At 35.5% G+C, this 14499-nt stretch overlaps 1 protein-coding gene across 1 annotated transcript in view; it reads right to left on the minus strand.

The window, feature by feature from the left end:
• The window catches only part of ARID2 (AT-rich interaction domain 2), a 194575-nt gene that overhangs the window by 100734 nt on the left and 79342 nt on the right, over positions 1-14499 (minus strand). Inside the window, exon 4 of the mRNA XM_053555635.1 lies at positions 3479-3612. Within this exon, the coding sequence (XP_053411610.1) occupies positions 3479-3612 (134 nt within the window). The remainder of the gene's footprint in view (positions 1-3478; positions 3613-14499) is intronic.

Raw genomic sequence — 14499 nt, forward strand, 5'->3', positions numbered from 1 at the left:
AGTCCTATGGTGCAAATGTCTGTTAGAATACGGTGCATTTATTTAAAAAATCTTTAATCAAATATAATTAATATTTTTTTAAATCTTCCTGTATGAAACTCTTCCAAATTTAAGATAAAATAAAAATTCAAATAGACAGACTACCTGGCCTAATTTTATTATTCCTGATTTGATTAAATGGTCACTAAAATCCTGGCAAGCTCTAAAATTCTATTAATGTCAATGAGTTGTCATTTGTCAATTTTGCCTTTCACAATTTTTCTAAAGATACATTTTTTCTTTAAAAAAAGCAAAAACAGATGAACAGAAAAGTCTTTAATAATCCACCTAATAATTCTGCAGAAATAACTGTACCCAATCAATACCAAGAAGAAACATCAAAAAAGAAGGAAACCAAAGGCTTAGGAATTTATGTCAAGAAAATGTGAAAAACTATTCCGATAAATGACGAAGTATCATATATTGATGCTAAAATTGAATTATCATAAAACTCAAAGCAAATTGCATAAGATTTTTTGCCATTTATAAGTCACTGTCAAAAGAAAGCAAAGGCAAATTCAGGCCCACAGTCTATTAATGCATGGTATTCTATACCCTGCAACTACTGCCAATTCAAATTTATTATATTGCCCCTTTTTTTTGGCTGGGACCGGGTTTGAACCTGCCACCTCCAGTACATGGGGCCGGCGCTCTATTCCTTTGAGCCACAGGCGCTGCCCCTATATTGCCTTTTAAAAAGTTGTTTTACAGTAGCTTTTCTTAGTATCAACAATATAATATCAAAAAAGATGTAAACACAGATCTATTCAAGGTTCTAAATAAACTTTTCTCAACACTCGTATTAATCTGCCATTACATAATCCCATTTTATTTGAACACAGACACACATACACACAGTGAGCTATGGAGCTTACTCTATTTTTAAATGACACTTGAAAAGAATTATCAGTGAAGGATTTGTTTTATATGGTGATAATCATGTTAATTTTTAGAATACCATCATGATATTGATATGGCTTTCAAGAAAAATTAAAAGCACCTCTACATTCATAAATGTGGCCCTAAAATACAATCTCTTTTCAGTTTGCATGAGTTTTGATATTGCCCATCAATTCTCAGTTTCTTCCTCTTCATGAATCCCCAATCTCAATTTTGTCAACCATGTTACATAAGTGTTCAGAGCATAGCTGTTAAAAACAAATTAAGCAATTCTATCATTTTTTAAACTTTTTTAATCAGTAAGTTTCATTAAAGGTTTCTGAAATACTAAAAATATTTTACATATTCTTTCTTAAAGTAAGTTATAATTAGGAGAGGAAAAAATAAATATATATCTAGAAAAAAATTCTGATTTTTAACAGGATCAAACATGGAAAAGGGTTGGTTTGGAGAGCTGCAGTAGTAGACATCAAACTTTATTTAAGCTACAAGGACAAACAGTTCTGCTGTTATTATAACACAGAAATCACACAGAGTTGTAAGTTGAAAATGATCTTTAAAGGCCATTAGTATAATATCTCATGCAATGCAGGAAAACCCTCTACAACATCCTTGAATTCAACAGAGGCCATTAGTTCTCTTTAGGAACAAAGAGCACATCACCTAACAAACCACCCCATTTTATTTTATCAGCTTTAATTATTAACAAGCATTTCTACATGATGACTTAAAATGTTCTTTTTTAGCCTTGGTTCTTGTGGTAATAAGTAGTCATTATACATTTGGGTTATACTCCCTGCTCTATCCCTATTCCAATTATACAGAAGCATCAGATGAAGCCTCGTCTAATGGACATCACAGATTGTAAAAGGAGATTCTGTTTCTTTAGTGATTTCTGATTGTCAGAAATCAAACTCAACATGATAATAGAAAAAATATTTGTGATACCAGCAAAAATGAGTCAACTTAAGAACAACCTGTAAGAGATTAACACTAATATTAATATTTAGAATTATAATTTTTATAAAGAACATACCTTGAAAAAGAAACATCTCTTTTTTATGGGCCAATGTTGATGACTAAAGAAAACAGAAATAGGGCGGCGCCTATGGCTCAGTCGGTGAGGTGCCGGCCCCATATGCTGAGGGTGGCGGGTTCAAGCCCGGCCCCGGCCAAACTGCAACCAAAAAATAGCCGGGCGTTGTGGCGGGTGCCTGTAGTCCCAGCTACTCGGGAGGCTGGGGCAAGAGAATCGTTTAAGCCCAGGAGTTGGAGGTTGCTGTGAGCTGTGTGAGGCCACGGCACTCTACCGAGGGCCATAAAGTGAGACTCTGTCTCTATAAAAAAAAAAAAAAAAACAGAAATATTGGCTCAGCGGCTGGGGCATCAGCCACATACACCAGAGCTGGCGGGTATGAATCCAGCCCAAGCCTGCCAAACAACAATTACAACTACAACCAAAAAATAGCCAGGCATTGTGGCTATGACCTGTAGGAGGCTACTCAGGAGGCTCAGGCAAGAGAATTGCTTAAGCCTAAGAGTTTGGGGTTATTGTGAGCTGTGACGCCACAGCACTCTACCCAGGGCAGCTTGAGACTCTGTCTCCAAAAAATAAAAAAAAGAAAAGAAAAGAAAAAAGAAACAGAAATATCTACCTCCTTAGAGTTTTCTTCTTAGTCATCAAAGTTCTGATCCTTAAGCCCCTAAAAGTTGGAAGCCCATCTATTTTACTCAAGAATCTCTTTATCAAACTCTAAATTTATTTATAATTTGAGTCCAGCTCTTTTTAGCTGGAGATTCTTCTATAACCATTACAAAAAAGAAATACAGAAATTCTTCCTGATATCACAGCAGAAAAACAGAATAATTAGAAACATTTCCGGGCGGCGCCTGTGGCTCAGTGGGTAAGGCGCCGGCCCCATATACTGAGGGTGACGGGTTCAAACCCGGCCCCAGCCAAACTGCAACCAAAAAATAGCCGAGCGTTGTGGCGGGCGCCTGTAGTCCCAGCTACTCGGGAGGCTGAGGCAAGAGAATCGCTTAAGCCCTGGAGTTGGAGGTTGCTGTGAGCTGTGTGAGGCCACGGCACTCTACTGAGGGCCATAAAGTGAGACTCTGTCTCTACAAAAAAAAAAAAAAAAAAAAGAAACATTTCTGAGAAATCTGGGGCTAGGAATCCCTGTAATTATAAAAAGTCTAACAAACACTCTATAAAAAATTTTGGCTTCCCTAATCCTAAAAAGACCTTCCTCTTGTCATTTTTGTGACTACTCAGGATAAATCGATGATAAGTCAAAGCAATGAGGAAAAAATTTACTTGAAACTATAAGAATCTGTGACAAAAATTTCTTCAACTAAAATTCTTAAGCAATCAGTAATAGAAAGGGCCTTGATATCAATTAGATGTCAATCTTTAAAAGCTGCATTACCCCCAGGTCTTGAAATTTTCTCATGTGTAAAGTAAAGAACTAATTCATTGGATGATTATCTGTCTTCTTAATTTAAAACTTTGGCCTTGTTAATTTCCAGTCATATTTACCTGACACACTGTGTTGCTGGTAATTATAGGAAGATGGAATTGCACCAATAGGAAGCTGTGGCTTTGGATTGCCAGGTGGTACCTCATCATCATCCTCCCCAAAATGATGAACTTTTTCGTACTTTTCTAGGTAACTGAAATAGAAAAACAGCACAGTGAAGACTTAAAAATAGATTTATGTCTTATTTTTAAACTCCTACCACATTACATCTCTTTTTCTTTTTTAAATGCCCCCAATCTAAAAATAATATAAAAATAGCATAAACCTCTTATATGAATGGAACAGAAACTTCAGTTTATTAGTAATACTAAAGATAAACTCAATATAATACTTCTAAAAATATTTTTATATTTTCAAAAGACCATAACACTACCGAAATAAAAATATAAAAGTAGAGAATATCAAAGGAAGTGGAGAGAACGGTACTTTCATTTAGCTTTTTAAAAAAAATGTTACACATGATTGGTTATTATAAAAGAAAAAAACAGTAAAAATTAGAACATTCCCTTACACCTGGTCACTCCAATCTCACCAGATTCATATGTACTTCTTCAATATATTTTCTACAAATATTCTTATTTAATAATATATTTTAGAGATCTAAGCATGTCAATACATACTCTACTATCTCATTCTTTTTTTTTTTTTTTGCAGGTTTTGGCCAGGGGCTGGATTTGAACCCGCCACCTCCGTCATATGGGGCCGGCGCCCCACTTCTTTGAGCCACAGGCACCACCCGTCATTCTTTTTTTTTAACAAACAATATTTAATGCTACTGATACCTAATACCTAATAACTAGTTCTCTAGCAATACATTTAGGCTATTTTCAGTTTCATTTTTTGCTATCACAAATCGTGTTGAAAAAAACTTAATGTGTACACTAGTTTGAATATTTTTTCTGGATAGACATTGGAAATCTATGCTCATTTCAAACAGCAATACAGCCAAATTCCAATTCAAATGTAGTGTGCCTAATACATTTTGACCAATTTATAAGATAGTTCCTGTATTCCCCACTGTATCACCACTACTGGGTATAATTAATCTTTTTAATGTAAGATTACATTTTCATACTCACAATCTTTTATCATCGACCAGCTTAGAATAAGTTTCCCAAATAAGATTTTAAAATGGGGAAATAATTGGTCAAACCATGTCAAACACCACATTGTACTCTAACAGTCCTTTTATGGTACTGCCCAAATAAGAAATTAATATGGTAACTTACATTTACCATAGAAAAAATTAACTTGTAATTATTAAACAGAGCAAACCTTCTACCATTCTTGATCCAGTCAAATGCTAAGTCTATTAGCAGTTTTTTGTTTTTTTTTTTTTTGAGACAGAGTCTTACTATGTCACCCTTGGTAGAGTGCCATCGCGTCATAGCTCACAGCAACCTCAAACTCTTGGGCTTAATGATTCTCTTGCCTCGGCCTCCCAAGTAGAGATAGGACTACAGGCGTATGCCACAACACCCAGCTATTTTTAGAGACAGGGTCTCGCTCTTGCACAGGTTGGTCTTGAACTTGTGAGCTCAGGCAATCCACCTGCCTCGGCCTCCCAGAGTGCTGGGATTACATGCGTATGCCACAGCGCCCTGTCTTTTGCAGCCATTTTAAAAGTCCAAGTCCTACAGTTTACCAACCCTTTGCTTTTGTAGACAAGACGAGGTTGGAGAGGTAGGGGGTAAATAAACAAATAAGATGATCTCTGAAGTATGATTTTGTTTTTAGTATCAAACCTTAATTTTCAAGGTAGGATAAATGGAAGCTATAACTTTATAAAAACTAACAGCATGGAAAATCATTATCATTCTTTGTTCTCCCCTTCCAGCTTTACAAGGCACAGTATTTCACATCCTCAAACCTGGAACTGAATTAAACTATCCCTTTCCATTGCTTCCAAGTTCTCCACATGAGCTCATTTTCAGCAGGGAATTCTTTCCTAGCAGGTAGTTTGGTAACTAATGAATCCAACACTTTTCTTTAGATGCAGCATACTAAAGCAGAGACATATGCACAGATATAATGTCTGGGCATTGAAAAGGGTAGGCAATTGTACATATTTCAACCTGATCCTGGGTATGTCCCCAGGAGATAGAATTTACAGTCTAAAAACATAAAGCAAAAGAAAAATATGATTAAAAAGGACCAGTCTCTCAGGATAAATCAATGATAAGTCAAAGCAATAACGAAAAATTTTACTTATTGGTAAACTATAAGGATTTGTGACAAAAATTTCTTCAACTAAAATTCTTAAGCAACCAGTAATAGAAAGGGCCTTCATATCAATTAAATGGGTACATGAATTAAGCCTATATTTTAGGATTGCTAATATAGATATCAAGTATATGTAAATTCATAAAAAGCAAACTGGAAAAACAGCTGCTCAAAATTTATGTGACTTCTTTTCTGCAAATGAGGGATAAACTGTCACATGAAATTACTTGGACATTCGTGTTAATAGATGTGTCTTATTTATTTATTTATTTATTTTTTAGAGAGTCTCAAGCTGTCACCCAGGGTAGAGTGCCATGGCATCACAGCTCACAGCAACCACAAACTCTTGGGCTTAAGCAATTCTCTTGCCTCAGCCTCCCAAGTAACTAGGACTACAGGCATCCACCACAATGCCCGGATATTTTTTGGTTGTAGTTGTCGTCGTTCAAACCTGCCAGCTTCAGTATATGTGGCCGGTACCCTACCCACTGAGCTACAGGCGCTGCCCTTTTCTATTTTTTTTTTTAAAGTAAATTTATTTCGGGTTAATATGAGGGTACAAACAACCAGGTCAAAATACTTGATTTTGTTAGGTAGAGTTTTTCTTGCAGTTAATAGATGTATTTTAGACAGGAGGTTTTTTATAATTAATTGAACTCATTATGAAATTTTTAAAACACACAACAGATAACAGTTCTAAAATAACTGTTATCTAAATATAATCAAAATAACAATGAAGATTTAAAACTTTAAAATCAAAATCTTACAACCAAATAATAAGCTTAAGATGCTTTTTAAAAACGTGTTACTCATATTAAGCACAGTAGATGTAAAATTGGTGTATTTTTCATTACAGCTAGGACAGCAAATATTACTAGTAAAGAAAGACCAAAAACATGAACTAGGCCCTCCCACAACACCCCAAAAGGAACTTAAGCAATATAAGTTGAACAGATAATAGTACAAGTACTATGTACTTCTAATAAACCATATGTATTATTATATACATAAAAACCCTTTATGACTCAAAGTTCATAAAATTTTTTAAATACATCACTTCTGGTCCCTAGTGACATTCTAACACTATTCCTCCAAATAAATTCTTTGCACAAATTCCAATTCCCATAAATTTATGATTTAGGGTAATTTTTATGATTTTTTAATTTTTAATTTCCCTGCCTTACAGGCCAGTACTTGCTCTTACTGACATCATTAAATTTTTCTAACTGAGACAAAAAGGTTTTGGCACCCAGTTCTGACTCTTGTTCATCTCAATAACTAAGTATAAAGTCTTCTTTTACTTTTCAAAGAGTTATGCTTCTAAAAATGAAGAAGTATTAACAGCCAAAGGACACAGCTAAAATACAAAGATACATTTCAAAGTCAAAGTCTTCTGATTTAATTCTTTAATATGGCCTTGAGCTTACACACCAAGAGATCTACAGTGTTCATATATTAAACTACAGTGCTAGACTGCACATTTTTCTCTTTCTCCTCAAAGTCAATGACATCATTTTGAACAGTTAACATATTAATCAGACAAATGTTTACTGAGCACCTACAGTACTCTACCCAGTACACTACATATTTAACTCAAGCCTGGTAAAATACTGGAATTGAGATGGCACCAGAAGAAAAACTAGGGTCCCTACCAAGTTCAACATTAGGAACAGATTCAGGAAGGATGAATTACATCTTTTTCTTCAACTTGGCATTAATTTACTTCATGGTGAACTCTATGCCATAGTTCCCGTATTCTATACCATACCTCCACCTTCAGTTAACAGAAAGGAGGCAAATATAAAAGGTTGGCATATTAATATAGAATTTATATTAAATGGTACTGTTCAAAAAATAAATGGGAAGGAGGGGAGAGAAAGAAGGGGAGGGAGAGAACACTTACAGCATTCAAGAATAGATTTGACAAGGTAGAAGATCACATTAGTAATATGCAAGGTAAGCTTGAGAAAGTGTTCTACACAGATAGGAAAAGAACTAATGAGAACAACTGGTAGACAAAAATGAGAGGTATGTATGATAAACAAGAGCTCAAACATAGGAAGAAAAAAATTAAAAATTGGTTGTCCTACAAAAGAGACCAGAAAAAACAAACAGAAACAATAACCATAGATATAACAGAAAAATTTCTTTAACTGAAAGGCTTATACACCTCAGAAAGTTCCCTGGGGCTGTGGTATCATGAACAGGTCAGCAGACAAAACTTAAGAAAAGGTGGCTCAAAGGAGTAGGGCGCTAGCCCCATATGCCAGAGGTGGCGGGTTCAAAGCCAGCCCCGGCCAAAAACTGCAAAAAAGAAAAAAAAAAAAGGAAAAGGAAAAAATATTCAAGCACATCTTGATGAACGATGTAAACTCCAAAGATTTATAAAGAGACTAGAAAGGTGGTTACCAAGGCTAGGGGGATAAAGAGACAGGGGAGATGCTGGTCAAAGGATAAAAAGTCTCAGTTATAATATGAATAAGTTCATGAGATGTAATATACAGTGTGGTGATTATAGTTAAGAATACTGCATCATATACTATATTTGAAATTTGCTTAAATATTCTCACCGCAAAAGCAAAAGGGTTAACTAGGTGAGTTGACAGATGTGTTAACTGACTGTGGTAATCATTTTACAAAACATGTATACCAAAGTCCATTGTATACATTAAAATCATACAGTTTTTGTCAATTATATCTCAATAAAGCTGGAAAACTTTCTAAAAATTAAGGAATCATTAAGTAGCAATACTGACAAGTGATAAGCTTAAAAAATGAAACACTATTAAAATAATTAAAAAATGATAGTCCTGATGTGAAGTTCAAGAACTTTTCCACAAAGATGGGGAAAGAGAACAAAGTAGTAAGAAGAAATAAAGCTGCACCTTGTGTGTTACTCATACAGTAAGAATGAACAAAATGGGTTTATTCTCATAATTAATATTAAGGAAAGTATGTTCTCAGCTGAGTTTCTAATTTTTTTCAAGCATTTAACAGCAAAATTAAAATCAGGATTATTATTTTTACAACTGCCATAGGGAAATTTAAAAAACAGTGTATACAAATAGGTAAAGAAAAGGAGAAAATAAAGAATACCCTGTGATTCAGCAGTTCCATTCTTATGCATATATCCTAAAAAAACAAACAAACAAAAAAAACCCTGGAGACAACACAAATATCCACAAATGACAACATGGATAAAAACACTGTGGCATTTTGATGCAATGAAATACTTACATGGCACTGAAAATTAAACTAACATGGATCCATACAAATAACCATCAACAAGAAAACTTAAAGTAAAACAATCATACCAGAAGAATACATTATTCTATTTATATGAAGATCATAAACACACCACATTTTTAAGATGTATTTTTAGCAATAAACAAGTATGTGGTACAATCACAAAGCAAAGAAAGGTAATGATCATCAGCAAAGATAAGCTGGGATCTACTCTTCTATAGTGACATGCAATTAAGTAAGAAACACAATGGGCTTCAAAGATATTACTATGGCTTATTGGGGGGGGGAATAAACTTATATTTATTAAGCTTTTTCGAGTGTATGGTATATTTCACAATTCAAAAAATTTTAAAACAAGAAAAAACCAATAGCGAGTTATTTCAAACTTGCTATGTAACATGTTTCCAATTCTAGAAAAAGACTGAAAACTGTCTTAAAAATTGGAATCTTTTAAAACTGCAATAAATCTCATGAAAACTGCTGTTTAAAAAACACTGTATGAGTGCTAAAAAACCAATCTACTAGTGTATTATTAAATACCCACTCCCTAACTCTATAAAGACTATATTGTGGAAATACAATGATAGTTCAATTTTTTTTTTTTTTTTTTTTTTGGTTTTTGGCCAGGGCTCGGTTTGAACCCACCACCTCCGGCATATGGGACCGGCACCCTACCCCTTGAGCCACAGGCACCGCCCGATAGTTCAAATTTTTTTTCTTTTGTTATGTTGAGCTCAATATTGAAAATTTCATAACATTTAACACATTGGTAGATCAAAGAAAAAATATATCATGTAAACAAAAGACGCCAAAGGGCATTTAATAAATATCCATTCTTCTGTGTAAGAAATTTAATTAATGAAGAATTTCAGAATACTTAATACCTTCATATCTCTCCTATGGCTCCTTTGTTGTGCAACTTGGGGAATTTTCAACATACCCCTTTTCTAGTACAGGTGTTCTTAGCACTTCACAACCCAACTTGAGCCACATTCTTACTTCTTTAGAAAAGTGCCCTCCAAAGTGAAACACACACAAAAGACATTCCAATAGGAAAAGACATTTAATTTATGAATTGACACTGCCTCCTACTTCCATTACTCCAATTATTAGGGAGTCCATGTTGTTAATCTCATTTGATGAGCTAAAAGTAGAGGGGCTAAAAGTGAAAACCTTCACTCATTTGTTAGCTTTTGACCAATGGAACATTTACTCATTCATTATATTCCATGTTCTAATGACTAGCAGGTGTCTCAGTTAAAGGGATTTAAAGATGATATTATCTGATTTTAACTAAATTATCTCTCACAAAAAAGGACTAGATTAAATGGATTACTCCAAAGAAACCACAGTTTGAATAATGCAGGCAAAAATAAACAAGAAAATGGCAGAATAGACACTTCTAACATGAACTTGTTTGTCAACCCTACTATGAAATAGAAATGATGACAATACAATCAGATATGAAAGAATTAGACCCTAAGGTTTCCAAATTACCCAAAGAGATCTGGACTATGGATTTACATGCACTACCAATGATAAGGAACCTTGTTTTAAGTTAATGCTATACTTTGTTACCTGATGCTTACAACTAAGTATCGAGAATTCAAAGACAAACCTCTACATTTTGTAATATTTTTCAAGTCATTGAAACATATTCAAGTACTTTTTAAAGCTTAAAATTAAATATTACTCCAAGTAAGTACTGATAAATACTTACAAGAGTCATTTTGCAAGCTAACTTCTGTGCCACTGGGGAAAGGTTTCTTCATTTTATCATAATAAAAATGGCTAAATTCATACATGAAAGATGAGGCAACAAAACAAATACTGTTAGAAATAAAAAAACACTACTAAAGAGATGAAGAAATAATGATTAGAGCAAATTAAACTATGTGGAAGGTTTCTATATAGCTACAGATGTTTCTAACATGACTGAGCTTATGGTATTTACTAGATTCTCTTTCAAAAAAATGAAATTTACAAATTACTAATTTTAATAACTCATTAAAGGAAAGATGTACCATGTAAGATGTATCTTCACACACAATGACTTTAACTAAATAAAATAACTTCATTTAGAAAAATTTTTTTCAGCAAAGTATATTAAATCTATTTAAAGAACTACTGAAGAAGCAGCTCCTTTAACTGGAAAAGGGAAGAAGCAGAGAGGGTAGTGGAAAAGGAAAAGGATAAAGAAGAAAGAAGGAGAGCAGAGGCCACAAGGTAAGACTAAACCCAGGAAAATCATTTATTGACTCATTTACAGGCAAGTCAATGTAGCAGAGATGCTGGCTGTCAGCAAGGTCAAACTACTGGATAATTTAAATGTAGTCAATTACATAAAAACAAGTTTCTGATGTATATACAGTAAAATTTTCACATACACTTCACAATGAGATATGTAGTGACTATGAAAAATCTTTTTTTACCACCCAGAGTCTGAATGGATACCTCAGTGAGAATTACAAATGCTGCCAAACTTGAGAAGAGTTATACACTTTACTTTTCAAAAGTTCCAAATGTGCTAACTTTTCCCAGAACGACATTGGATTAATGAGTACTATCTCACCTAGCAGATAATTTAGACAACAAAACAAAGCCATAAAGACACTGAATCTACTCTCAAGGTAAAGGTGAAACTTTAATAATAGAACGTAATTACTTTAAAAAATATGCAATATGGAAAACAGAGTTTTTAAAAGGTTTTTTTTTAAAGTATGTTCTTTCCATCATGACATTTTTGCTGAAAATACTATGATTGTTGTCATATAATAAAATTTTCATAGCTACAAACTAGAAAAAAAAAGAACTTTCCAAACTATTTTAAAATTTCCCTTAAGTTGGAGCAAGATGGTGGACCAGAAGGATCAATCAGCTGAGCTCTCCTAGTACAACTGGGTAAAAAGACAGAACCCAGCCATACCTGGTATGGGGAACCTTATCCAGAGTCTTAGCTCAGAGAGCACAGCGAAGGGGTAGTGAGCTGGATACAGTATGTAATCCAGAGTGGTGGAACTCTGACTCATTAGGCAAGTAATTGCGAAGCCCTGGTATTGGCCACACACACCCCCACCACCACCAATGGAGGTCTGGGATAGGAGGAAGCCTTTCTGGAGTTCTCAGTTTGGGGGTAAAACTGTGTATTGAGTGGAAAGCTTGGAAAAGTATATCGCAACCAAATTTGAATACCAGTTGGAGTGGATTTGCCATCGGTTTGGTGGCTGGTGAGAGAGCCATACTGGCAAGGTGTCAGTGGCCAGGGGGCTGCCATTATGGGAAGGTCCTGAGAAGGGGCTAAAGCACAGGTGTCTTAATTCTGCCTGCTGAGATCAGAACTCTTGGGACAGGTTGAGGGACTCCCACACTCCACAGGAACCGAATTCAGGGGCACTGTGAAACCTTCCCCAGAAGGACTATAGAGAGCTTTAAGACCCCAACCCAGCAGGGTCTAAATGCTGAGAAAAGGTTCAGGTGATCAGCAAGGGCAACTAAGAATAAGAACCACACAGGTTGTCTACTATGTTCTCCCACTCCTAAAAAATCCAGACCAGCTGATGTCCCAGCAACATATGCAACATATATATTCCTATTAGAGTGGGTCCCTTCTACTAGCTATCTATCTATCTATATAAATTTCTTTGTAGTTTTTTTTTTTTAATTTTATTTTTTTCTAAGTTTTTATTCTTCTTTGCTGTGCTGCTGAGGTTGCTACACTTTGTGGCTAGTTAAGCTTTTTTGTTTTGTTTTTGCTAATTTGTTTGGTTGGTTCTATACTTTTTTTTTTTTTTTGAGACAGAGTCTCGCTATGTCACTTGGTAGAGTGCTGTAGCGTGACAGCTCACAGCAACCTCAAACTCTTGGGCTTAAGTGATTCTCTTGCCACAACCTCCAAGTCGTTGGAACTATAGGCACCTGCCACAATGCCCAGCTATTTTTTGTTGCAGTTGTCATTATTATTTAGCTGCCACGGGCTGGGTTTGAACTGGAAGCCTGGGTGTATATGGCCAGTGCCATAACCGCTGTGCTATAGGCGCCAAGCCTGGTTGGTTCTATTCTTAACTTCCATTTTTACTTTCATCAAGAGCAAGGACAAGGCTCAGTGCCCATAGCACAATGGTTAGGGCACCGGCCACATACTCCAAGGCTGGTGGGTTTGAACCCTGCCTGGGCCTGCTAAACAACAATGACAACTGCAACAACAACAAAAAAAAGCCAGGTGTTGTGGCGGGTGCCTGTAGTCTCCCAGCTACTCGGGAGGCTGAGGCAAAAGAATTGCTTAAGCCCAAGAGTTTGAGGTTGCTGTGAGCTATGACGCAACAGCACTCTACTGAGGGCAAAAGAGTGAGACTCTGTCCCAAAAGAAAAATAAAAAAGAACAAGGACTCGTGTATTTTTAGTGACGGTATTTTAGCCTCATTTATTCTCACTCTCTATTTCACTCTCTGTCATTGTCTCTTTTGACAGAGTCTCTTCTGGTTTCCTCATCTTTCCCACATAAATTGCTCGTGCACTAGCTAAGATATCACCTCTTTGTGGTCTTCCTTCCTTTTTTCTTTTTCCTTTTCCTCTCTTCTTTATTTAATACAACTGTATTTTTAATGTTCTTTATTATTATTTTTTTTCCTTTTTTTTTTATCTTTTCTTTCTTAGCTGAGCTGGAGTGGCATGACTGGTCTTTTGGGGGGAGGTCATGGCAGTAGTCTAGGTTAAGGAGGTGAAGAGATCATGGTTTAGGGAGCCCTTCTACCTTTGGCCCTAGGAAGATAGTATAAGCAAGCCCACACTGTAGCATTATTCTATTTCTTTTTCATTTGTGTTTATTATTATTTTTTTTACTTCTTGTTTTTGTTCTTTTCTTTCTCTTCCTATTTTTGGCAAAAGAAGAGTTTGGCTTTGCTCAGGCTGGTAAGGAGCTTCTGATTTTGAGAAACCCACCCAGCACAGTACCTCAAAATCTTTGAATCACAGGCATAGCCTTAACACTGTGCCAATCAATTACCATTTAATCTATCACTCTCGTTCTCTCTTCCTTTCCTATTCTCTCCTGATCTTCGATTCTTTCTTTCACCCCCCCTTCCCTTTTCTTTTGCTTTTCCTTCCTTCCTTTTTTCTTCTTTTTTTTTCTTTTCCTCTAGTTTCTCCCTGCTTCCACTTTACCCTTCTCGTCCCTTTGACCTAAGTTCTGACACAAAGTGATTTGAAGCAAAGGAGGAAGCAAGAAGGAAAAAAACAGGCCAAGGATGTGAACAAAGAAGAGGAACACATGAGGAGGAACCAACAGAAAAGTTCAAACAACATGAAAAACCAAAACAGAGTAACCCCCGCAAGGAACCAGGAGGAAGCTAATAAAGAAGATTCCACCTATATATAAAGAATTAATGCTATGAAACCAATTATAGCCCAAGAATATGGGAAAAGGAGATAAGGAGGGGAGGGGGAAGAATGAGTGGAGGTAAGGTAATTGGTGGGACCACACCTACGATGCATCTTACAAGGGTACATGTGAAATTTACTAAATGTAGAATATAAATGTCTTAACACAAGAAAA

This window comes from Nycticebus coucang, chromosome 12, assembly GCF_027406575.1.
Source record: "Nycticebus coucang isolate mNycCou1 chromosome 12, mNycCou1.pri, whole genome shotgun sequence".
NCBI classification, from domain to species: domain Eukaryota; kingdom Metazoa; phylum Chordata; class Mammalia; order Primates; family Lorisidae; genus Nycticebus; species Nycticebus coucang.